At 35.9% G+C, this 27,281-nt stretch overlaps 1 protein-coding gene across 1 annotated transcript in view; it reads left to right on the forward strand.

Annotated features, from left to right (window-relative positions):
- CFAP47 (cilia and flagella associated protein 47) overlaps positions 1-27,281 on the forward strand; it is a 529,980-nt gene that overhangs the window by 294,531 nt on the left and 208,168 nt on the right. The window contains exons 44-46 of the mRNA XM_045089444.1: positions 3,865-3,976; positions 4,737-4,963; positions 11,378-11,552. Of these exons, the coding sequence (XP_044945379.1) occupies positions 3,865-3,976; positions 4,737-4,963; positions 11,378-11,552 (514 nt within the window). The remainder of the gene's footprint in view (positions 1-3,864; positions 3,977-4,736; positions 4,964-11,377; positions 11,553-27,281) is intronic.

Genomic DNA, 27,281 nt, shown 5'->3' on the forward strand with positions numbered 1-27,281 from the left:
GTTTCTTAACAATAGGCAGTGTGCTGTGGGCTTTTGGCATCTTTCTGGAAAATATAATAAAAATCCAAGTAAACACCCTGATTGCAAAATTTGAAATTAAGGTCAGAAGGGAAATTTAATAGACTATTAGAATTGCTCACATTGACAAGTGTCTGTTATGTGTTAGATAATTTCATTTCCTTTGTCACAGCCTCCAGACTTGGAATGTAAGGGATTTCTCTGCTTTAAGGGAGTTCTTTACTGCATTTGTATTCCTTTCTTGGTCTGATTTTATTGCAAGAAAAGTAGAAGGAAATAATTAGCTGATACCCTAGTTGATTTTCTGACACAGGCATTATTTTCAATTATATTAAGCTTCTTTTTAATAAAAAAAGAACACTGAAAGTGAACAAGTTAGACAAAATAATTTTTTGGGAAATGATAATATATTGTTGGTGTAAGATGTAGAATTAAATGAAATTGAATATAGTTTTAGTTACTGATATTTTAGTTGGCTAATCAATGATTAGGAGGCTTTTTATAATGTATACATAAGGGAAGTATTCTGGCAAATAGCAGTTTGCTCCTTTTGTATCAACTTCCATGAATTGGTATTCATTTTCATTGAGAAGACAAACTATAGATTAGGCTCACACTTAAGAAAACACGTGCTTTGGTAATGCTATACTCACTGAGTCTAATTTCTTATGAAAATTATATTTTGGGTAAAATGTGTTTTTTTAAATAAAAATTATAGTGAGAAAAAAGTAAAATAAAAGTAAAATTTAATATATTGTTTTCTCTGATCTCTGTTGAGCCTTTGTACTTCAATTATCATTGAAAATTTTATTTGATCACTTAGTTGTATTTGTAGCAAAACATGCACATGCAGAAAACACATTTCAGATGCTAGCTTGGATTTATGTTTGCAAGGTACCACATTGCTTGGGAAAAATTACTGTATGAAAGTTTTCTATAATGTACTGCTTATTACTAGTGCATGAAATTAAATGCTAAACAATTTATAACATTCAAGGTTTTCCAGATTTCTTTTTTCAGCATGAACTAAAGGTAATTGTGAGTCATAATTAGTAAAATTCTATGGAACATTTTCATATGAAAGTAGATGACAATTAATTTTATTGTAAATAAATCTCAGTCAGGGAGGGATTGTGAAGCTATAAATAAATTGACCTCACAATCAGAAATTATTTATTCTTATATTGTTTCTAGATTAAGTTTGTGCCATTTCACGTGTTATCTAGGATATTTACAATATCTTGAAATATTTTTTAAAGATTTTATTTATTTATTTGACAGACAGAGATTACAAGTAGGCAGAGAGGCAGGTAGAGAGACAGAGGGGTAAGCAGGCTCCCCGCCAAGCCAAGCAGGGAGCCCGATGTGGGACTCCATCCCAGAACCCTGGGATCATGACCTGAGCTGAAGGTAGAGGCTTTAACCCACTGAGCCACTCAGGTGCTCCAAGGAATATGTGTTTTTATCGTGTAATCAGTTTCCTTTTATATCATTTATGTGTGCTGCCTGTAGAGTAGTCTGTCAAGCATATAATTAATATTGTTTTAAGTTGGTGGGACAGTTCAGACTAGTTACAGTCCCAGCCTGGAAGCTAATTTTGTTTGCTTTTGCTTTCCTAGTAGTTCGTTGCATGTCTGTCACAAGGTCATTCTGGCAGAAGATTCTCCACCATATGGCTTAGCCCTAAAATTGCCACTGCCCATTTTCATTGATCCTCTCAAGTCTTGGCCCTACTCCAGACTTCTTGAGTCAGACTTGCATTTTCACCATATCTTTAGGTGATTTATATGTCATGAATGTTTGGGAAGCCCTGCTCTCAAAAGATGGTCCCTTTCCATTTAGATGGGTCTCTTATGTCCCTGATAAGTGCCAGCAAAGGGTTAGATTCCTCATATGTGTTACCTCATTTAGTCTTCACCACATCTTTACTATCATTCTACTTCTTAAGATGTAAGCATTTTTAAAAAGACTTTATTATGGAAAATATAAAATACAGTTCTAGAAATAAAACTGCGATGTATCTCCCCTGTACCCTTCTCCCAGCTTTAACAGGGCATGTCTGAACTTATTTCATCATTATAATGAAGCAAATCCCAATCATCACATAATTTTATCCATAAATAACTTAGTAAACATCTCTACAAGAAAAAAATGACTTTTTTTACATAATCATGATAGTGCTATTACGAAAAATATTATAAAATTCTTTTTCTTGCATCAGACACAGGCATTTTTCATATTTCCCTGGTTGTCCCATGATTATATGTACATTTTTTTCTGTTATTTCCTTTTAAGTGTCTTTGAATTGTAGGGGAGGAAAAAATAAATTTTCCTCTACCCTTCTGATTTATTAGCTGAGACTCCCGTAATAAAAGACAGAATAACAAGGAAAACCGCCTTTATTAACATGTATACTCCCTATATACATGAGAGGTACCCAAGGAAAAATGAGTAACTCCTCCAGGTGGCTTAGAATTCAGGCTCAGACACCATCTTAATAGGGAAAAGGGAGAAAGGGAAGTTGGCCACTTGGAGGAGGGTGAATTATTTTTTTTTTTTTAAAGATTTTATTTATTTATTTGACAGAGAGAAATCACAAGTAGACGGAGAGGCAGGCAGGCAGAGAGAGAGAGAGGGAAGCAGGCTCCCTGCTGAGCAGAGAGCCCGATGTGGGGCTCGATCCCAGGACCCCGAGATCATGACCTGAGCCGAAGGCAGCGGCTTAACCCACTGAGCCACCCAGGTGCCCCAGAGGAGGGTGAATTATTTTCAGGAAAGATGAATGGGCTTTTAGAAGAATAGATGGGAGACATGATACTTTGTGACAAAGTGTTTCAGTATACAATGTCAACTTCTAGTCCTGATAAGAGTCAATCCTTGGTTGATGAAATCCTCATGGAGGGAATTTATGGTACTTGAGTTTCTTTTGGAGGGTCTGTTTAGGCAGATAAGGCAAATTCAAAGAAAGTGTCTCCTTGCATTTACTGTCTTTCAAGTGCCTACAACTCAGAATTTCAAGCAAAGCAACATATTCTGGGTGACATTTTCTGCTTCCCTTCAGATCAAGATGTAAATATTCATCCATTGGGATCTTATGTCTTTTGAGACTTACTCTCTCCCTCCCCTTCCTTTTCATTCTTTCTCTATATTTCTAAAATGAACTTATTTTTTTGGTCATCCCATTTTACAGAGGCCAGAAGTGAAAGTCAGAGATTTACTAAACTTGCCTGAGGCTTAGGAGGTCATAAGTAGCAGTACCAGAATTGAAACCAAGCCTGTCAACCTCTGTTGATCTTTCCCCATATCATGTTGCTGCCCTTGCATTGACCCCACTTTAATTTTCACTCTCTCTGTTTAGTCTTTTCTATTTCTGGCCCAATTACTTATTCTAAAAGAGCTGCAGACCTTCATATGTACATTTTGAAAATTTGCACTTTAAAATATAGACACTTGAGGACCCAGGCATCATGCAAATGTGTTGTCACTCCCCTCCAACAATAAATTTCAGAAAGAAGGAAAAAAAAATCTTTCTTTCTTGATTGTTTATGTGATTTAAGTTAGCAGTCTACCAAGGATATTTACAGCTACAAAGATCAAGGCTGTCTGTGCCATCCTGGGGCCTTCTTAATCCCCCTCCCTGCTCTGGTTGCATACGGATTCCCCTGCACTGTGGGAGGGCTGTATTTCAGCCTTACCTTTCACTCCTCACTTAGGGCTTATAATTAGTTGCTTAGCAATGCACAATGCATGGATGTTGTTATAGTGTACAGATTTTTCTCGTAGCAGAAAGATCCTAATTTTTTCTGCGCTTTTGGAATTTAATATTATTGTGTGATTGTGTTTTAGATTGGAGAATTAATTTACGTCGTTGAAGGAAAAGGTATGATCCCCTTGCCTTCCTCCTTTTTCACAAAGGATTCTTCAACTCCACTTGACTACAGCACTTCTCCAGAGGAAGGTAGAGTATATGTGTGTTTGATTTCGTTTAAAATGTTGGAGGATGGGATTGCTCCTCATATAGCCATCCAAGCGTATTCATGGCAAGTTTTTCTAATAAAAACTTGGAAGGCTTTTGGAAGGCTCCCTTTTAACTTTATTATGTCAGCATCCATGGACTACTCCTCCAGTTTAACAAGTAAGAACATGTCAATTGTGATTTTTTAAAAAAATCCTTATTTCTCATTCTTCAGATAAATATTAAAATTTGGCATTCAGAATATTTACTCAGCAAATTTTCAGTTTCCCAAATAATTTGGAAATGGCTATACTCTCAAATTCTGTATATTGTAATATATTACCTAAACTGGTACCCTACATTCTGAAGTGTAAGGTTGTTAGTGAAAGAAAATGACAGTTCTTACCAGTCCCTGACGAATGTCTTTACATTTATTTCTACTTCCCCTACCTTCTAATCACTGATAGCACAATGATCACTTAATGTTTGAACATGTTGATATTTCTATGAAAGAACCCTTGGAGTTCTTTTGCACATTCTTTGAGAATTCTTCTTAGAGAATACCAGCAAAATACCTTTAATTCATGAAGACTTCCTCTTGAATTACTAAACCAGGGCTACTAGAAATGAGTTACCCATGGTACTGTGGCTAAGAAAGGCTACAACTGCAGTTTTATATTTCAGACCTTCCAAGTCCATTCTGGATAACATTGTCCAGGGCAGAAATGATCATGGCAGTCATGAATGTTTTTGCTTCCTTTAGTGTTTAGTAAGGAAAATCCAGTTCTGTATTTGAAATGTGAGCTCCGTCATATCTTGGATGTGGACCTTACATTGCCACTGACTAATGAAGCCAAGGAAAGGGCTTTGGCTTTTGCAGCACAGCAGCAGATGTCGGACATAGAGTATGAGCGACGGTTGATCACAGGCACTCTGGAGAGCAGTAGTGTCCGCGTGGCCATCGCCCTCCTGGGGCTGACGAGGATTGAGGTGAGAATGCAGGACAGATGATGCACTTAGATTCTTTTTTAAAATTACACAGAGTTGTCACGTAATCATAACCTTTTTATGTGATAAAATAACGAATGCTGGTTTTCCTCAGGAAGACAGCTCAATGCTTTTTTTTCTTTCTACCTCATTAAATAATAAGTCTGAAACAAAGCGTTCTACTAATGTTAGCACAACTGCTAATTTTATTGGTGTAACTAAGTTAGTGGTAACTTAGCATGCTAGGTACATTTAAGCATTACAGTGTAGCCGCTGAATTCACGGTTGCCTCCACCTCTGACTACACATTAGAATGCCCTGGAGAACTTATATTAATAGCAGTACCCAGGCCCCGTTGTACAATAATTAAATACAAATCTCTGGAAGGGGGTGGGGAGGGACATGTTCTAAAAGCTGTGCAGGATAGTCTCTGCATCCAAAGAGACTCATCCCTGGGGTCAGACTGCCTGGCTGAGCGTCCAGACGCTGACACTGTCTACCTGTGCGACTGTGGGCTGGTTACCTCAAAATCATCAATTTTTGATATTTGTATTTTTAATTTGAGGATGCTGGTAATTGATGGAAGCTAAGTGAGATAATTACATAAAATGCTTACCACTTTACCTGGTATATAAATAAGTGCTCTCAGGGTGCCTGGGTGGCTCTGTCGTTAAGTCTCTGCATTTGCCTCAGGTCATGATCCCTGGGTCCTGGGATCGAGCCCCGCATCATTCTCCCTGCTTGGAGGGGAGTCTGCTTCTCCCTCTGCTCCTCTCACTCTCTCTCTCTGTCAAATAAAAAATAATATATTTAAAAAAAATAAGTGCTCTCTAGTTGTGCGGCATTATTGTCCTGTTGTTATTATGGACTCTATCCTTATATCTTGAACTCTGGTCTATAAATGAAGTGACATACAGTCTAACCTCCAGAGAGCCACCGAAATGATTCCTTTAAAATATAAACCTGGTCATGTTGCTCCCCTGCACAGATTCCTCTGTTGGCTTTCCAACTCATTCACAATAAAACCCAACATCCTTAGGACGGTCCTCATGACCCTTCCAGTCAGTTCCATCTCTTCCCTAATCTCACCTTCTCCACTGGAGCCCATGCATTCATGTCACTCCTTCAGCACAAGCTCATCTAAAAGTCCCAAGGTGTGCTGCCCATGTCTTGTGCACTCTGTGGTTAATTTTCCCTAGGTATTAGACACTATTTCCCTCAATTACTTTAGGCCTGCTAGAATGCTACCAATGAGGTTATGCTTATATTTTTTTTGTATTTTTTCAAATTATATATATATATATTTTAAAAAGCATTACTTACCTCTATGAGACACTTTGCAAATCCTGTATTTCCTTCAACTTTGTCTGTAGATAGCATTTGTCACCTGAGAATAATTGTTTACTCATTGTCTGTCTCCAGCAAGGGAATTTGTGAGAAAGTATTTGTTTAGTTACTGCTCATATCACCAGTGCCTAGAAAAGTGTACTATGCCGAAGGTAGTCACTAAATCTTTGATCAGTGTAGGAACAAATGGTAAATGTTTTCATCCTTGTTTGAGATTGACCTTCATATATTACTTTACATATGTTACAGCAAATACTCTGCATTGTAGGGATGATTTATTTTTTTGTTAGAATGCGAGAATCTGTACAGTCTAAGCACAGATCCCTAACTTTTAATGATGATATTTTATGGATGAACTGGACTTATAAGTTCTGATTAGTTCAAAAATATTAAGGTCCAAGACTCTGATGATGCCTTCTGGACTGACCCATCTACTCTACGCATTCAGAAAGCTAACAGCTCTCTTTAGCTCATTCCAACATGCTTACTTCTGTGATGGAGCAATGAATTTGTGAAGGTTTTTGTTCAACTTTCAGTATAGTATTACAATAGAAATGTTTGATATGTAGCCTTTTCAAACTTTAACTGTATCATAGTATACTCTCCATTCCTTTTAATTTTTTTCTTCAGGGGCACCTGGGCAGCTCAGTTGGTTAAACATTAGACTCTTGATTTTGGCTCAAGTTGTGATCTCAGGATCATGGGGTCGGGCTCCGTGCTCAGTGGGGAGTCTGCTGGAGATTCTCCGTCTCCCTCTCCCTTTGCCCCCCCACCCCCACTGCTCTCTCTTCCAAATAAATAAATAAATCTTAAAAAAATTAAAAATTTATTATCTCCATTCTTAGCCTTTATCAAAACATTTTATTTAAATGAGAAATGCTGGAGGGAGATGGATTTTGTCAGTGGATCCCCTTTCTATTATTTATGCATGTATACAGTTTCTATTTTTCTCCCTTCTTTTTAACTGTCTCTGGAATCCAGCACACTCTTTGTGTTTATTATTGTATTTACCAAATTATGTTTTGTATATTATTTGTCTTTATATTTCCCTGTTCCTCTAGGATTGTGAATGCCTAGAAATGACAAATCTTTGTTACGTGTTTTTTAGCCCTTATTGTCTTCTGTGTGACAGGTGCTCCGTCACTGTTTAATTGAATTGAACATGTGCCCGAACAAACAAATGACACTTTAAACCTGAGATCTTCATGTCTATCCAGCTTGCCTCATAGCCTGATTTTTCACAGTCACAGTCGTCTTGTTTACTTTCCTTGTTGACCTCCCACATTTGCAGGAGGGGTATCTGTATGTGTGTGTCTACTTCTTGACTGGTTGGTGGAAATAACAGCAACAAAAACAATCATCATCATAATCTATGAAAAAACCTTGGCTTCTTTAAAATTAAAATCGAAATATTTTAAATAGTCTCCAAATTTTGAGATTATAAGTTTTTTTTTTTTACCTGAAGATTATTATTGTCTTTGAATTCTGTGAATATCGCACATTTTTTGATTTCAGAAAAAACTTTCCAAATACACGAAGTAACTATAGAGGGGTTGAACGTGCCTGTTTAGGAAAACTAGTTGCAGCAAATCAGAACTCACAGATGCAACTTATTGTGCTCATATACATCTAATCGTAAAGGGTTCTTTTCAAGTGCAATTATCAATGTACTCTTGAAATACAGTAATGTTGATAATTTTTGTAACAGTAAACAAGATTAATTTTTAAAGTACTCTCTCCTTGGATAGTATTTTACACCATTTTTTCCAATGTGTTTTTATGTGCACTTGTCCAAATTATTTCAGTGAACCCATGGAGAAATGTAGAGAAGGTAGAATTATACTTGTAATACAAAAAATGAAATGACTGATTCATAAAAAGACTTATGTCAAGGGTAGCAATTAGAGCCCAGATCATGGTAGAGACATCATTGTATTTTAAAGCTGAGAAAAGAAATCAGAGACACATAGTCCAGCTTATTACACTTAGAGCCCTGCAAACCAAGACCCCAAAATAGTAAGATGATAGCCTAAGGTCACACAACTGATTTGTGACAGAATAGAGATGGACCCAGGTTTTTGCCCCCCTCATCCATTACTCTTTTCCTTCTCCTGCGTAGTCTCCAGACCATATGTTCCTCCTTAGTCTACTAACATGAAATTGTATAATGGAATAAATGAAAGTCTGGAATACTGAGTTATAGCATAAAATAACTATATAACAAAATCTAAAATCATCCTTGAAGTCAATCTGATTGGATAAATGTAATCATTTTTCTATCAAAGAAAAATGACACATCTGAATATTTTTTTTTGTACACAACCCTGTGGAATTTGAATCTTTAAAACATTTGTAGAGTAATAGCAATATGATGTATCTACTTTATACTGCAAGAGACAGGATCTTTTGTCAGGAGCATGGGTTTCAGACACTTCAGCACTTAGCACTCATTTACTGAATTCATATTCTTCTGGCCATTAATAAATCAACTCTAATGATATACTCAGTGATACTGGACAGATTCAGAACTTACAGGGTAGTTTCCTTCTATTTTCTGTTAACTTTTTCCAGTTTATGTTTTAAAAGCCATGCTATATATTCTGGGATAAATGATAGGAAAAATCATTGAAATTTTGAAACTTAATATGTTTAATAAAGGAAGCCTAAAAGATCTCCTTTGTGAGGCTTCAGAAGGGTAAAGAAAATGGTTTTTGTATTTGTATAATTTAAGTGCACTTTAAATCATGAAGCAATCCTATTGATACTGTTGAAGATGAACAAAGCTGGATACAAGTTACAGCCGTAAGGATTACCTTTATTCAGTAACTGTTGCAATAAGGAGAAGGATCCAGCATGAACTAAACTGGTATTTGTACAGGAGGAACTGGGCGTTTTAAAAGGAGGATGAGAGTCTCAGATTCAGAGAAAAAAAAATTATTTGAATAAAGTGAACAGAGACTCAAAAAAAAAAAAAGGAGGATGAGAAAGTAAGGAGGAATAATGAACTGGGAACTTAAAAATAATGAGCAGAGTCAGGGAAGTGGACATTTTTAAGTGGGAGGAGGTGGGTTAGTGTGAGGATCTGGATTTGTTAATTGATGCTTATCTGCAGGAGAAACAAACTTCTGTGATCTTTATGATCAGAGGTAGTGATGCAAGTTAGAACAAGGAACCTACCTGCTGGGATCGTTATTTCCTTGAATGCCTGCATTCTGAGGTCCTTGAGAAGACATCTCTGTGTGGCAGAAAATGTACCTCTTAAAAAGGAGAGAGAAAGAGGGGGAAGGTGGGTTGAGTGGGGGGGTGGAAGGAAAAAAGCGGGGGGAGAGAAAGGATTTATAATAGCAAGCTTCTAAAGTGATTGCTCTAATAAGAGGGAGTTTAGGGACCTATCTGCCTATCACTGGCTTTTGGCTGGAACAAACAGTACATTCTCTTGACAGCATTGAGCTCTCTCAGGTAGACACTTTAAGGGGAACTTGAACCATCCTAGGGATATGGCCTTGAGCTGTTAGAAATTAAGTCAGCACTTGTTCAAGTCTCTGTGTGTGTGTGTGTGTGTGTGTGTGTGCGTGTGAAGGGGGTAGATAAAACCACTTGTGCTGAAAATCTGCAGTTACTGTAGGCCAAGGTTGAGGCTTCCTTGAAAAGAGGGCTTGGAGAAGCCTGACTAGAGTTTGGCCAAGAAGAGAGTCTATGTCAATATATCATGACATAATGACTTGGAGGATAAGAAGGCAGATCATATACATGTAGGTTAAAGAGGTGGTTGCTGATGTGAATAGATAATTTGTTCATAGTGACTAGAAAAATGAACCAAACACAAGCAATGATAAATGTAAATGAATTAATTTAAGTTTTTTAATTTAAGTGATTTTAATTACCAAAATGAAGTAGTTGAAAAATGTTCCTTTGTGGAAAAAAAATCATTTTGGATTTTGTGGATAACAAACCCAGTGAATGAGAAAATAATGGCACCAACATTTCTTTTTGTTGAGTAATGATACTGTGACCACAATCAAGATGATGATGACAGTGATTATATAATAGCCAACATTTATTGAGTACTCAAAATATGCTCCAAGGATCCAGATTTTGTTTTCACTTTAAATATTCAAACCACAGATTGGCAATGTATATGATTATTGCCCATATTTTACAAATGAAGACTTTGTAGCTTTGCTTAATACCCTGGCCAAGCTTACTTAGAGTTGGGTTATAAATGTGGGCCTTCTGCCTTCAAGAGTGCTTGGTCTAACCCTTGGGCTTTACTGTGTGGTTAGTGATAGAGCATCCAGCTAAAAATAAAAGATTTCCTACCTCTGTGCTTTGCATTGCTTGCTGCGCACTTGTTTCACACTTCACACTTTCTCTTCAGTGTTCCATTTTAAGAAGGTCAATATTAAACTAAATTATGTCATGCAAAGCAGTTGTATGGTGGTGAGTGGTTGTAACCCACATTAAGTAAGTAGTGGTTGAAGGGACTAAACGTATCAAACCTATTTAAAGGGTATGTTTGGGATGGAAGGAAGGAGAAAAAAAAATTTTTTTTAAATGAAAGGTACGTTTAGATGTCTATGGAAGGACAGGACCTAATTTTATACATATAAATGTAAATACACATACACATACATTGTCATTAAAATTGTCATTTTCATTGTCACAAAATTGTCATTAGGAAAAGAGAGGAGACTCACTGTGCTTCTGATAAGAGCTGGAACTGATGGGTTAGATGTTGAGGAACACAGGGATCAGCTGAAGGAGGGAAGTACTTTCTCAGTGCTATTTACCAGTGGAATTGGAATGAATTCCTCAGCACTGAAAGGATTACAGAATGGGATATTGAGCATCTGCTAATAAAGGATGATTCCACTGATTCTGTAAAAACATGTTAGTGCCATCTTCCACCAATCAAAAAGTAATGTGTCTAAAGAAATGAACAAATTCAGTCCCTTGGTGGATTTTTTCCCAAATGTCAACTCTAAATACATAATAATGCTTTTTTACGTGTGTTTTGGGGGTAAAAGCTAAGAGAATTACATTCCAGTTTTACTCTTTGTTTATTTGCAGACTAGTACACTATTTAATACTTCAAAGCTAAAGAAGCCCAAGTCCATTTTATACACAGCAGAACTGAGCCTTCCAGAACATTTTGATATCCCCAAGAAAATCTACATTCCTCAGGTTCCAGAAACTCAAGCTAAATTGACCCCGTCGCAAGAAATTAAACCTGCAAATAAAAGAGGTAATCAGTAACATGTCAACTGCAATATCTAGCTTTCTTCCAGGCCCTGTGAAATACTAAAATTTGAAAGAGATTCTCTCTACTAATAGGATGTTTGTAATATAATTAAATGTTTTTAATATACTAAATGTATTAGTTCATTGTACATAAATATCAATTATTGAATATTTTGCATTATAAATAATCACCATACTGTAGCACAGTAATCTAAATTATATACTAAATTTAAGTGCTAAGTTACTGGTACTTGAATTTGCAGACCTGTTATTACTCCTTCTTAAAGAGTAGTTGTCTGATAAAGACTGTTAAGTGCTCTTTGAGAAAGGTAAGGTCTTGCTGTGACAGTGGAATTAGTTACAAAATTGTGCTGGAGTTGAGGTTCAGGCTAGCTTTAAAGGATAAGAGGGCTGTTGGTAGCAATAGCATATCAGAGGAGACAGTGTGTTATTTATGAGTAATTTATCTCCGATCTGGACTAGGGTCTTTAATATTTGAATACTTACTCTTCGTCTCCTGGTACCTTTTTATTCTGTGATTGTAAATAGGAAGGACTAACCCAGATTAAATGGAATATTAATAAATTTACAATGTCAAATATAAGCAATAAGATATAAACAATGTGACAAAATAATTTAAAGTATCCAAGATTAGTTTTCATTTCACTTCTTTCCAAGCTGATGGATAGTATTAGGATTGTAATTTCTTTGCTAAGGCTATTCCCACAATGTATCGTAACTCAAGCGGCATGGATTCTACTTTATATTGTTGCTAACTTACATTGTGTTACATCTTTCTGTGTTCTTTTCCTGAGGCTTTGTGTTAAACATATAGTTTCAGGGGCACCTGGGTGGCTCAGTCATTAAGTGTCTGCCTTTGGCTCAGGTCATGATCCCGGGATCCTGGGATAGAGTCCCGCATCGGGCTCCCTGCTTGGTGGGGAGCCTGCTTCTCCCACTCCTACTCCCCATGCTTGTGTTCCCTCTCTCTCTGTCAAATAAATAAATAAAATCTTATATATATATATATATATATATATATATATATATATATAATGTTTCTAAATCTGAATAGGTGGTTACAGATGATAAGGTTACAGGGTAATCTGTTCATTTTACCTTCGTAGGAGATCTGAGATCTGAGATTCAAATGCTAAGTGGCCAAGCAGGTAATAAGGATTTATGAATTAGATCTGGTCTAAGGCAAGAAGGATGATGAAGCCTAGGACAAACTAGAGAGTAGGTGCCCTGTCTAAACACTCAAAATCAAAATAATAAACAGAAAAGCTTAAGTCTACCCAACAACTGTGAGGGTATATTTAACTCATCATCTGTCAAGCTGGTGACAGCTCTTAAGTTGTTGTCTTTTTTTTTTTTTTTAATCTTTATTGCCTCTGGCTTTTCATTATACATTAAATGTTTAAATGAAGATTTTATAATGATAAATTTTTAACCCATTTGAGATAACTGGATAAAGTTGTGTGTATTATAAGCCCAGCTAGGATTCCCAGTCCAAACAATTCACTTATTCAGCCGTTCACTTAACACTCTTGAGAATCAATTCCTTTGGGTAAAATGATTAAAATTGGCATATTAAGGTGCTCTTTAATTATAAATAAGTATGAAGTTATCTATATTGAAAAGTCTTCCACTCAGATAATTTTCAAAGGCTAATATTTTTCTTTCATATCAATTGTGAACTCTCCATTTCAGTAAGAAGATTATTGTGAGAATTAAGAAAAATAGAGCTGTAAATTTTAAAAGATCATGCACAAAAGTTTTAAAATATAATTTGCATATCATGGTTCCTAACTTGATTTTCTATGCAGTTGACTTTATAGAAGAGTCTTGCAGCCCAGGTTTCTGTATCCACTTCCTTCAGCATACATTTAAATAAATTAAGTTTACAAAATCAGAATATTCTAACTCGGGATTGTAGCAGGTTACATAAAATATATAGCCTAAACAGTGCAGTGTACATTCTATTGTTAAGCAGTGGACTTGATTAATGAAAAGGAAAGGAACATATGCTATTTAAGTTTAATAAATAACATTCTATTGGAATTTGAGAGAAAGAATAGTAGAGTTAAGCATTTAAGAAGCTTATCTTTGTGGGGAATAAAGCTTATCTTTGTGATATAAACCACTTTAAAGAGAACCACAAATTCCTAGCAATCAATATAGTAACATAGGAATAAATTTTAGGGTCTTTTTTTAAAATTTAATTTTATTTATTTATTTGACAGAGAGAGATCACAAGTAGGCAGAGAGGCAGGCAGAGAGACGCGGGGGTGGGGGGGAAGCTAGCTCCCTGCTCAGCAGGGAGCCGGTTGCGGGGCTGGATCCCAGGACCCTGGGATCATGACCTGAGCTGAAGGCAGAGAATTAATTCACCGAGCCACCCACGTGCCCCTGGGGTCTTTTTAAAAAGTTTTTTTTAAATCTCTACACCCTGTGTGGGGCTCAAACTCACAACCTCGAGATCACAAGTCACATGCTCTACCACCCGTAAATATTTTTTCCTTTTTCATTCCTTCCTTCCATCCATTCTTCCTTCCTTCCTTCCTTCCTTTCGTTCTTTTTCTCTATAGGTGGCATGGAGAGAGGAAGAAATGATAAGTATTTATCTGGAGAAGGAGAGATAGCCTAGTGTTCCTGCTAATTGCAAGAAAGGGGTGGAAGTGGGACATTCTTATAATCTATAGAAGTTCTAATGTCAGTGGAAGGCACTAGTTATGAGGTATTGAGAAGTGGCTGTCTTCTACCCATTCATACTAAAGTTGCCAATCAGTCTTTTTACCTTTTTGAAATTCCTAATGAAACTTTTACATTTCTGGTTAACCATAGCTATTACAATAATTATTTGAAATAATCTACTTAAATCTGTATTTATTTTAGCTCCATCATTTAGGAAGTTATTATCTTTTCCATCCCACCCTTTAACATTATAATGTTTTCAACAGAAGGAAATGAGGCTGTAGACAAAGTGCATGTGCACACAAGTAGCTGCATCTGTCTCCACAGATGTGACAGATGTACACGCTGGACATTTTCCCAAGGAAAAGACATTACTTGTCTCACCTCATATATCTCAAAGATTCTGTGACTCCTTTGTTGTTAATGGACTAGAGTAGGTCTAATATTTTTTGAGCACCAACAATATGCAAAGCACTGTGACAGCTGGTTTTATAGTTTTTCTCATTTAATTTTCCCAGTTCTGTCTGATTCTGTCTCAGACCCCATTGAGGTGTCGATCCTTCTACTTGCTTATCCGTGGACCCTTGCTTGGCTCACAGCAACCTTTCCACATGGTTTTTAGCCTTCTCAAACATCCTTTTTACTCCCGTTTTTTCCCATCTCCAACCTCCACCGGCCAAATGACTTTGTCACCTCTGTCATGGAGGAGAGGGGGCTATGTGCGCACACATTCTTCCTTAACCTCCTTACCACCTCCCCCTCAATCTCCAAATAATAGGAGTCTACTCTATCAACTTTGTGGTGTGTATCCTTTATCTTATCCCAGAAAACCTCTTCGTTATTTATCGCAGTTCCTTCTTCTTTTGGAGTACTTCCTTCACTTTTGCCTCAAACTTCCTCAAGCTTCAGAAACTAAAGACATTTATACCTTTCCCATGACAAACATTCTTCTGAGTAGGGCTACCTTCATTTGCAGTTTCTATTCCTGCATGACTAGTTCTCACCCTCTCAGATCTGGCTTTTGCTCTACCACTGTAGTAAAATGGCTGGTTGCTTTCTAATGGCCAAATCCAAGATCACCTTGTTGGATCTCTTTTGCATTTGACCTGGATGATTGGGCATCTACTCACAATTCTAAACATTTGAGACAGGGCTTTATATCCTTGTTCCCTGCATTTCTTCTCCATCCCCTTGATAAGATTTTTTCTTAAACTTTTCCTGAGTTATTCTGTTTACTCTATCAATATGGAATCTTCAAGGACCTACTTGTCTTACTGGGGCAAATATTACTTTTAATGTATCCCATAGGAGATTCTGTACACTCCCATAGTTAAAACTACCATTAACATCCCTAACTTTTATCCTTACTCCTACCCTTTTCCTTCTGTTTTCAACTTTATATTAAGGAGTATATGACATGCCTACCTATAGATATAGATATAGATACAGATATAGATATGCAGATAGGTATACAAATAGAGGGATTTATCCCTCAGATTAAAAATGAATGTTTTATTATTCTCCATTGATTTGTTCCTTATAATATAATCTCTATCTTTCCATTTGGTGGGACATATATCCACCCTGTCTCTTATATTAGAAATATGGGCATACTGCTTGAAGCTTCACTCTTTTGAGCTCATACCTCAATTCATCTTGTAGTTCCAAATTTTTTGTAATTTATTTCCTTCTCTTCTCTACTCCCACTGTTAATGATTCAGGTCTTCATCAGTACTTCACAAATGGAAAAAGTAATCACATCTATTTCTTCTCAATGAGGTGCAAATTTAATGAGATAACATATGCTAAGAATTTAAATGCTATATGATATACCTAATAAACATTGACTATTAATTATACTCTGGTCTTGTCACCCTTAAAGTACTTCACCTCTAGGCACTAGAACTATTAAATTTGACAGTGAAATATTACTGAAACATTTAGTGATTTCAGAGGCAGATTTACTATACTACCAAAGACACATAAATTTTATGATTCTTCACTTTTTTGACCCCCCTTCTTAGTCTGTGTACCTAGATTTATATTTGTGATTTTATATTCTTTCTCTTGAAGAAGGTCCCTAAATTTTAAAAGCCTCAGGCCTCATAAAACCTAGACTTTTACCTGGTTGTAGGCCTGACTTAGAACTTCCATCTGCTTGTGGTTCTGGAGATGTTGAAGTTTATGGACAGGAAGAGTTTTATGGACCTCAAATGGGTATAGGTAAACAGGAAATCTCCCGTATATCTAGTAACACTTATTACCTCCCCAATATAGAGGATCCTTGTGTTTTGTGTGCTCCATGAAAAATAGATACAAGAACACTCAAGCAGTATGCTCTAGGCTGATTTTTTTCTGATAACTTACAGAGGGCTCAAAACCTTCATTTCTAAGGGTATCTCTTCAGTTTCTAGTATTTTACATTTACCCACGATCTTATTCTCTCTCAAGGGATATGTGGCAGACATATTGGAAGTGTATATTGCAGGAACACTGTTGTCCTGTACCTTCTCCCATTTGATTCCAATTTTCTTAATTTTCTAATGTTTCCTAATAATTACAGGTCTAAATAGGTGACAAATATTCACTAAATCTTTCCATGGCATCTATTCAATATGTAATGTGATTATAAACTATATGAAAAATTTATTATTAATAACTAAACTATCTTTGGTTCTATCCATTTTATAAGGATTAAATATATTATTGTAATAGCTAAATTATCCTTCAGTATGAAAATAAGACTCCACAATTATTACAAAAATACGAAAGTAAATTTTTGCTTAAAATTTATTAACTACTTTGACAAATAAACCCTACATCTCTGAGTTACATCACATAGCCATAAATGCATTTCAAATAGAATAAAAGTAAATTTCATTTAACAGAGTACCAATTAAAATGTTGGGTTTAATGATTAAACTGAGTTAAGGGGTGCCTGGGTGGCTCAGTCGTTAAGCGTCTGTCTTTGGCTCAGGTCATGATCCCAGGGTCCTGGGATCGAGCCCTGCATCAGGCTCTCTGCTCAGCGGGAAGCCTACTTCTCCCTCTCCCAGTCCCTACTTGTAGTCCCTCTCTTGGCTGCCAAATAAATGAATAAAATATTTAAATAAATAAACAGAGTTAAATTGAAGCAATCTTCTATACTTTATTGTCCACATCATCAAATCACCTCATCCTAGAAATGTGCTGTTAGTTCATTTTTCTCAAAAGAAATATAGTTAAACTTATAGTGATATATTTGTTACAGGGCTTTTTTTTTTGTAAAATCATTTTAAATTTGCAAAAGCTTTTTGAAATAGAATTTCTTTAATTCACTTAAAAATGTAATTCAAATGCATTTTTCATACAGGATTGCCACAACTGTAAACCATCAAGTCCAATTACATTGTATAAAAGAATGTTATTAAATTCCAGAAGGAAATCAGTAATCCATATACTACATTTAAATCTCATAAGATCAAAAAGAACAAAAATTAGGAAAAGTAAAGAACGTATTCTCTATCTGCGATTTTTAAGTTTATATTTAATTATAAATGTAATAGTTTCTGTTATAGTCTACCTTTCAGGAAGACTTGTAATCATAATCATAAAAGATAGTACTTGTTGGGCGCCTGGATGGCTCAGTGGGTTAAGCCATTGCCTTCGGCTCAGATCATGATCTCAGGGTCCTGGGATCGAGTCCCACATCGGGCTCTCTGCTCAGCAGGGAGCCTGCTTCCCTCTCTCTCTCTCTCTCTCTGCCTGCCTCTCTGCCTACTTGTGGTCTCTCTCTGTCAAATAAATAAATAAATAATCTTAAAAAAAAAGATAGTACTTGTATTATAAACACCTGATATAAATTTGAATTTACATCAAGTGAAAAATAAGAGGATATTTATCTATATTCGTACTTAAAGCTTTATTCTTTTATTTATTTATGTATTTCATTTTTAATAACTTTAAGATGTTCACATACCATGCAGTTCACCAATTTATTTAAAGTGTATAATTCAGTGGTTTCCTGTATATTGCTTAGATACATGTAACCATTACCACAGTCCATTTTAAAACATTTCTGTTACCCCAAAAGGAAACTCAGTATCCTTTATCTATCAACTCCCTATCACCCACCCCTCCCCCCAGCCTTAAGCAATCATTAATTTTTCTCTCTACATAGATTTGCATGTTCTGGAGATTTCATATGAAAAAATCATGTCATTTGTGGTATTATTATAACTGGCTTCTTTCACTTAGCAGAAAGTTTTCATAGTTATCCACATTGTATCATGTATCCGTACTTCATGCCTTCTAATGCCCGGTTGTATTACTAATGCGTTTGGTTTTTCTGTTGATCAGTTGATGAACATTTGGGTTACTTCTGCCTTTTGCCTACTGTGAATAAACGTTTCTATGCAAGTTTTTGGGTGAACATATGTTTTCATTTTTCTTGGGTATACACAGCTGTAAGTAGAACTGTTGTGTCACATGTTTAACTATGTTTAAACATTTGAGGAACCACCAGACTGTTTTCCAAAGAGGCTATACCATTTTACATTTCACCAGCAGTGTGCGAGGGTTCCAGTGTTCCCGCATCATTGACAGCACTCTCTATTATCTGACTTTTTAATTTTAGTTGTCCTGGTGGGTAGGAATGGTATCTTAAATGCTTTTGACTTGCATTTCCCTGGTGCCTCAGCATGCTGAGCTTCTTTCCATGTCTTTATTGGCTACTTATATATCATTTGGATAAATATCCATTCAGATCTTTTACCCATTTTTTAACTTGAGTTGTCTTTTTCTGATTGATTTGCAACTGTTTTATCTATATTCTAGATATAATACTTTATCACATATTTGATTTGCAAATATTTTCTTGCATTCTGTGGGTTGTCTTTTCACTCTCTTAAAAACTGTTCTTTGAAGCACAGTTCTTAATTTTAATTGATCTATTTTTGTTATTGATTATGATTCTTGCTTTTGATATCATATTTCAGAATCCATTGCCAAGTTTGAGGTCATGAAGATTTAGCTCTATTTTCTTCTCAGAATTTTATAGCTTTAGTCCTTACATTTAGGTCTTTTACCCATTTCGGTTAATATTTGCATATTGTTTGAGGTAAGGGTCTAACTTCATTCTTTTGAATGTAGCTGTCCCAGTGGTCTTGTAAACATTTGTTGAAAATACTGTTCTTGGGGCACCTGGTTGGCTCAGTCATTAGACATCTGCCTTTGGCTCAGGTCATGCTCCCAGGGTCCTTGGATCGAGCCTCACCTGGATTCCCTACTCAGTGGGAAGCCTGCTTCTCACTCTCCCCCTCCCCCTACTTGTGTTCCCTCTCTCACTGTGTCTCTCTCTGTCAAAAATTAAATAAAATCTTTAAAACAAGAAAAAAAAAAGATAATACTGTTCTTTTGGGGTGCCTGAGTGGCCCAGTCAGTTGACTCTTGGTTTTGGCTCAGGTTGTGATCTTACTGTCTTGAGAGTCAGCCTCACATCTCATTGGGCTCTGCGCTCAATGGGGAGTCTGCTTCCCCTCTTGCTTCCTCTGACCCTCCCCTCACTTACTTGTTCATGCTCTCTCTCTTAAATAAATGGGTCTCTCTCTTTTTTTTTTTTTTTTTTTGAGACATAGAGAGAGAGCAAGCAGGAGGAGCAGCAGAGGAAGAGGGAGAAGCAGGCTCTCTACTGAGCAGGGAGCCTCATGTGGAGCTTGATCTCAGGACTTTGGAATCACAACCTGAGCTGAAGACTGATGCTCAACTGACTGAGCCACCCAGGTGCCTCATAAATAAATGGGTCTTAAAAAAAAAAAAAGAAAGAAAAAGAAAAAGAAAATACTGTTCTTTCTGCATTAAATTATGTTGACACCCTTGTTGAAAACCACTTGACCATAAATATATGGTTTATTTCAGGGTTTTCTATTTTATCCCATAGATCTATATGTCTCCTTAGGCCAGTACCACACTTTTCTGATTATTATGGCTTTGTAATAAGTTTTGAAATCAGAAAGTGTGAATCCTACTACATTGCTCTTTTTTAACCAGATTATTTGGCTGTTCTGTTATTCTCACAATTCCATATGAATTTTAGAACAAGCAAGCCAACTGTCCATCTGATAGGTATTACATTGAGTCTATAAATCAATTTGGAGAGGATTATCATCTTAATTATACTAAGTCTTATGATTCATGACCGTGTAATATTTTGCCATTTCATTAGATATTCTTTAATTTCTTTCAGCAGTATTTCATAGTTTTGAAAGTGTAAGTTTTGTATTTCTTTTGTTAAATACATTCCTAAATATTTTACTCTTTTTCATATTACAAATAGAATTATTTTCTTATTTCCATTTTCAGATTATTCATTGCAAATGTATAGAAATACAGTTGACTGCTGTATATTAAAATTATATCATCTGACCTTGATGGATTGATTATTTAAATTTTATTTTGCTGGATTCCTTAGAATTTTCCATATAAAATATGATGTTATATGCATATAGAGATGGTCTTACATCTTCCCTTGTGAAATGGATTCATTATGTTTCTTTTTCGTACCTAATTGATCTGGTTAATACCTGCAGTAGAATGTTAAATAGAAGCATTAAAGAGGGGACATTTTTGTCTGCTGGAATTTATGGAAAAAGAATCCAGTCTTTAATCATTAAGCATCATGATAGCTGTAGGTAGTTTATAGGTGCTCTCTATGAGGTTGAGGAAGTTCCCATCTCTTCCTAGTTTGTTGCATGTTTTTCTCATGAAAGCATATTGTATTTTTTTCAAATTATTTTCCTGCGTAATTGGAATAAACATGTAGATTTTGGTATTTTTTTATTCTATTGTTACAGAATATCATATTCATTAATTTTTTTGGATGCTAAACCAACCTTCATCCCTGTGATAAATACTATTTGGTAATCATTATGGTTTGAATGTTTTTGGCCCCTCAGAATTCATATGTTGATAACCTATTGGCCAAGGTGATGTTATTAGGATGTATGGTCTTTGGGAGGTGATTAGGTCATGGGGACACAGCCCTCATGAATGTCATTGGTATCCTTTTAAAAGATGTCCCAAAGAGCTAGTTCACCTTATCTATTATGTGAGGATCCAAAGATAAATCTGAAACCCAGAAGAGGATCCTCACCTGACTCTTCTGGCACCTCATTCTTAGACTTTCAGCCTCCAGAATTGTGATAAGTAAATGTGTTATTTATAAGATATCTAGTTTATCCAATTTTGTTAATGGCATCCCAAGCACATTAAAACAGTAATGCTGATAATTCTTCTATATGCTGCTGAATTCTATTTGCTAGCACTTCATTGGTTTTTGATATTCAATATCTTTACTTGTTATGTAGATCTATTTAGATTGTCTCTTTCTGAGTCAGTTTCAGTGGTGTCACTTAAATTGTGTAATTTTTGGCATACAATTGTTCATACCATTCTCTTACATCCCATATTTTTTCTGTAGTTATGTCCCTACTTTCATTTCTAATTCGAATTTGAATATTTTCTTTTTTTTTTCCTTGTTCCATTTCACTAAATGTTTGTCAGTTTTGTTGATCTTTTCAAAGAGCTAGCTTTTGGTTTTAGTAACTTTTCTCTGTTGTTTTCTCCATTTCATTAATTTCTCTTTCAATCTTTATTTTTTTCATTCAACTTTCTTTTAGTTCATGTTGCTCTTCTTTCTCCAGTATCTTAAAGTGAATGTTTAGGTTATTGATTTCAGATCTCTTTTCTTCTTTATTGTAGGCATTTATAGTTACATAATTCCATATAGGCATTTGCAACTATGAATTACTTCTTGAACTTAATCCTACAAGTTTCTGTATGTTTTATCTTTTTTTTTCATTAATCATAAAGTATTTTCTGATTTCCCCAGGTTTTTCTCGACCCACTGATTATTTAAGAGTATATTAACAGTAACAATAGTTGTTTAGGGAGGGAGGTTGAAATATTATGAAACATCCAATATATAAATTAGGTAAATGGAAAGTTTCTCTGTTCGAAACCAGAGAAGATGCTTTAGAACTCAGTCTGCTTGTTCTCTGCAGACCTGTTATTATAACCCCAGCAATAGCTCATGAAGCACATTTTCACAAGGCTGGGGTTCTGATTTGAAAGCTACTGATTTAGCCCAAATTCCACATTTTGTAGGTGAGGAAACAGACACAGAGAAGGTGAGCAGGTTAACTAGAATCAAGTAGATAGTGACATAATTACATAATTTACTCTAGAAGGTATTATCTTTACCATCTTTGAACAGAGATACTAGATTATGGGATACTTTATTCAACAAATATTTATTGAGGGCTTACTCTGTATAAATAAGCAATGTCAAGGCACCTAAGATAGAGAAAATCCTTGTCTTTTAGAATTTGTTGTGGAAAATTGTCCCTAGTGTTTGCCATCCTTGGGACATATTCTGAGTGACATTTTCATTATTGGTAGTTGATTTTCTGTGGCTTATTCTTTCATTCTATCTTGTGACTAAGAGTATTACTTCTTTGGATAACTAGCTAGTGAGATGTGCTGACAGTGGTTGTGGCATGGAGAAATAGGACTAGCCATATGAGAACTTAACCCAAACTTTGTCTTCACTGTTTCAATAAAAATGGTCCAGCATCTGGTTTTCAGTTTCAAACGGTCTACAAATTGTTGGTGACTAGATTGACATATTAGATATGTATAATTTTTAGCTCTGTTTATAACATTTCTATTTTATATCAGTTGTTTCTATCCATATAATACCTGACTGAAAATAATGACTTGTTCTTATCTCCCTGGTTGATCAATTTTTATTCTTATATTTGAAGATTCTGGTATAGTAGTCATTCTTTTTTTCTTATGAAGGTGCAATTCTATTTGTAAATTCATTTTGTATTTTCATACATGGGGGTTCAGAAGTTATTTTAACTAAAGTATATTAAATTGAATGCACAGAACTTCACTAAAATTCAGAAGTCAGGAAAGTAGTTAGGTAAGTATACTTACATACTTTAGGAAATCGCAATTTTCCATGTTGCTGCTTTATTGTTTTGTGTGTGTGTGTGAACAGAAGAAAGTTCATTTTTTAAAAATAAAAGTCAGAGGAAAAATAGTGCCTGAAATAGAATTTTCTTCTTAAGTTTATGGGCAATTATAGTACTGTAAATTGTGCATTCATTGCACCAATGACACATTCCATTGTAATATCATATATACATGTAATAAAACATAATGAAGGTATGTAAAGTCAGCTTTTCAATATTATATCTATGATTATTTACCATTCCTATGTTTCACTATTTCTTTATTTTAATATTAAACATAGAATCTTAGAGAATTTTCATTTTGTCTTTTATGCTTAAAATACTTTGATCTTTGTCTTCTGTTTTAATAAGTTTAATAATGTTTTAATAAGTGTCATGACAGCTGGTGTGATCACAGCTCTTGTGGAAGGAAATAATAATCTTGTCTTTTCTCAGAGAGGTGCCTTTTAACCATCTCTGGGATGTGGAGGGCTGTCCCAGGTGCACCTAACTGACTTCATGTAGAAGCATAGTTGTGATCTATCATTAGGAAAAGGGGGTCTGGTGATAGAGTGAAAGAAGAAAGGATGCAGCTTCAGTGGTCAGCAGGGGAGTGGGCACTTAAGAGGTAAACCTATTAACACTTTATATACAAATTTCAAGGTCTGACCATCGATATTTCTATTTTCTTGATTGTCCTGCTTTCTGGAATACTTTTTCTCCTAATGTGGGTCCCTGATATGCATCACCTTTGGGGAATGTGTTCATGGGGAGTAACTGAATCTTTTGAGCCTCTTCCCTAATCACACTTCTGTGTACAGGGATCAGTCCTGTTGATCAGATATTTTCCTCAATTCATATCACTGCTCACAGATTCCTCAGCTGAGGCAGAAAAGTGGGTCATGTGCTCTTGTATTCTGGCCTCAGCCCAGGCCACCCTTAGGATGGGTAAGTGACTGAGCTGCTGTGAATGTTCACTCCTATCTCTTTCCGTTTCAGGGTATCTCTTCTTCAGTTTCATTCGTTGCCTGACCTGCGGCAGGTTATAACTTAGTGTCCTCCCTTTTATATAAACTGCCCTATAGAAATGTCATTTTTTAAAATTTTCTTTTTAGCCAACAACCTTGGTTTTTCTTAGAAAAAGAAATTTTATATTTACTGTTTGAGTGACTGATGGAAGTATACCTAACGCATGGTGTTATATTATTTTCATGGGTATGACATAGTGATTAGCCGAGTCTATGTATTATGCTGCATGTTTATGTTCGCCAGAAGTGTGGCTCCCGTCTGTCACTGTACAATGCTGTTACAGTGTCACTGACTATATTCCTTATGCTGTGCCTTTCATCTCTGTAACTTATTCGTTCCATAACTGGAAGCCTGTATTTCCCACACCCCTCCGCCCATTTTGCCCATCCCCCCATTCTCTCCTCTCTGGCAACCATCAGTTTGTTCTGTGTATTTGAGGTTCTGTTTCTAGGTTTTTTTTGTTCATTTGTTCTTTTTTTGTTCTTGTTTTTTAGATTCTACATATAAACTATCATATAATATTTGCCTTTCTCTGACTTAGGAAAGAGAGATCTTAGACTTGCAGTTGACATTGTGATTTTTGAGGTAGAAACTATACAGTAATATATAGATCTTTATCAGAATATTTGAGCTGTAATTGTGAGATTCAAATAAATCTTAATATGGACAGAAAGTACTGGGAATGCTTACTGGGAAAGTTAGGAAAGAGTTTTTGTGGAGAAAAAATTAAAAAAATAAAGAATTTCTGTGAAGAATTGATAGCTTGGATTGATTTTTCTGGGCATAGTATATGTTTACTCATATAAATATTTTATATGAAAAATAAATAAAGTATATTTTTAATCATATAAAAATGATTTTAAGGAATTAAAAAAGTAATTCAATTAATAATATATATCTATGTTCCTATCTAAGCTATATTGAATTTTATTTAATTATTTGTCCCAAATTTATTGTTTAATTGTAATATTTGTACCTCTTCCATTCTTCATATTTTTTTTACTTTTTAAAATCTATTTTTGTTAGAAACTTCATTATATTTTATTGAAGATTTAAAAGAGTCTCACTCATTCATTTGGATTTGTTTTAAGGGTATTCAAATGATGAGGAAATCATAAAAAGTTCCTGTCCTCAAGAAGCTTATAGACTAATAGAAATGACAGCAGTTAGACACATGATAACCCTGATCTACAATTCAAACTAATAAGTGCTTGTCTCCTTAGCTCTCTAGTCATTGGAATGTTTATTCACCTGGTTACAAAAATTGTTTCAGGACTTCAGTTGTCCACAGTTAATTCAGGGACTGCTGAAATTTTGGAAAAGGGTTTTTTCCCCCAGGTCTGCTAAGCTGGTAGGATATAAGTCTGGGGTAAGTGGGTAGAGCCTCCAGGAATGAGGTCAGCATAGAGAAAGAAGGATGACATATTATAACTCCAGGTGTATCTCTGGAATCTGTCATTGTAAAAGTGGTTACTCCTTCTGTACATGCCAGTTAGTGGGGCAACAAATTACCTCTGTGGTTCCTGCTAGTTTTAGTTAGGTTTCTGACACAAATGGAAGAGATTTGGGAATTATATTATCCAAAGCCTGTGCTCCCCGCACTTTGCTGTTTGTTGCCAACCCTGGTTGTACATCAGTGACACCTGGATGCCTTTTACAAAATACAGTTTTCAGGCCCAAATCTAGATTTACTGAATCACTCTCAGGTTGGAAGAGGTCTAGGAACCTATATGTTAAGTTTCTGGGGTGCCTGGGTGGCTCAGTTGGTTAAGTGTCTGACTTGATTTCAGCTCTTGTCTTGTTCTCAGGGTTGTGAATTCAAGCCTCATACTGGACTCCACAGTGGGCATGGAGCCTACTTTATTTATTTTAACATCTTAATTTTATTTTTTTCATGTTCCAAGAGTCATTGTTTATGCTCCACACCCAGTGCTCCATGGAGCCTACTTAAAAAAAAAAAAAAAAATATATATATATATATATATAGGAAGTGGGGCGCCTGGGTGGTACAGTCAGTTGAACATCAGACTCTTGGTTTCAGCTCAGATTGTGATCCCAGGGTTGTGAGGCGGAGCCCTGCTTCAGGCTCTTTGCTTAGCCTGGAGTCTGCCTAAGACTCTCTCTCCCTCAGCCCTTCCCCTCCTCTCTAAAATAAATAAATAAATGTATTTTTTAAAGTTTCCTTCCAAATCACTGTCATAGTTAATCCACATATTAGAGTTAAGGATCCATTGCTGTGTGGTGTAATGCCATCACTTTACATCTTCATTTTACAAATGAAGAAAATCAAGCCCAGAAAATCAAAATCCCTTCAGGAGGCCATGTAAGATGTCACATCAAGTCTTTATTTTTTGTATAGCGATTATCTTAGTTTGAGTCCCCTAGACCCTGAAGAGACTGGTGCAAGAATTAAATACTGATGCTTTACTTGGAGGTGCAAACTCAGGGCAATGAGAGTGAGAGAAAAAGAAACAAGGAGGGGAAGAAGGGGAAACAAAACAATGAATGGTGCTCTAGCTGCTAACTCAGTGCCCACTATTTACCTCCATGAATAGATGCAACAGTTTGCTCAACAGATATCACTTTGAAAAACTATGTGAAGGGGAGCCTGGGTGGCTCAGTTGGCTAGGCATCTGCCTTCGGCTCTGATCATGGTCCCAGGGTCATGGGATCGAGCCCCATGTTAGCTCCTGGCTCAGTGGGGAGTCTACTTCTCCCTATCCTTCCTGCTTGTACTTTCACTCTCTGTCTCTCTTGCTCTCAAATAAATAAACGATATCTTAAAGAAAAGGAAAAAAAAACAAAAAGAAAGAAAAACTATGTGAAAAGCATCCTGAGCAATAACTGTGAAAGAGGAAGGGGAATAATTTTGTCTTCATGTTTACCTCCTGTCTCCTATACCTATTGGCCAGATTTTACTCCATGGGAGTGAATGGACCTCGGCTTTGAGGTGGCCTTCCCTGGCCCCACAGAATGACAGGTTCCTTGCCCTACCATAGCAAGAGGAGCCA

The sequence above is a fragment of the Mustela putorius genome, unplaced genomic scaffold (assembly GCF_011764305.1).
Source record: "Mustela putorius furo isolate JIRA1106 unplaced genomic scaffold, ASM1176430v1.1 tig00003836_pilon_pilon_pilon, whole genome shotgun sequence".
Taxonomy (NCBI): domain Eukaryota; kingdom Metazoa; phylum Chordata; class Mammalia; order Carnivora; family Mustelidae; genus Mustela; species Mustela putorius.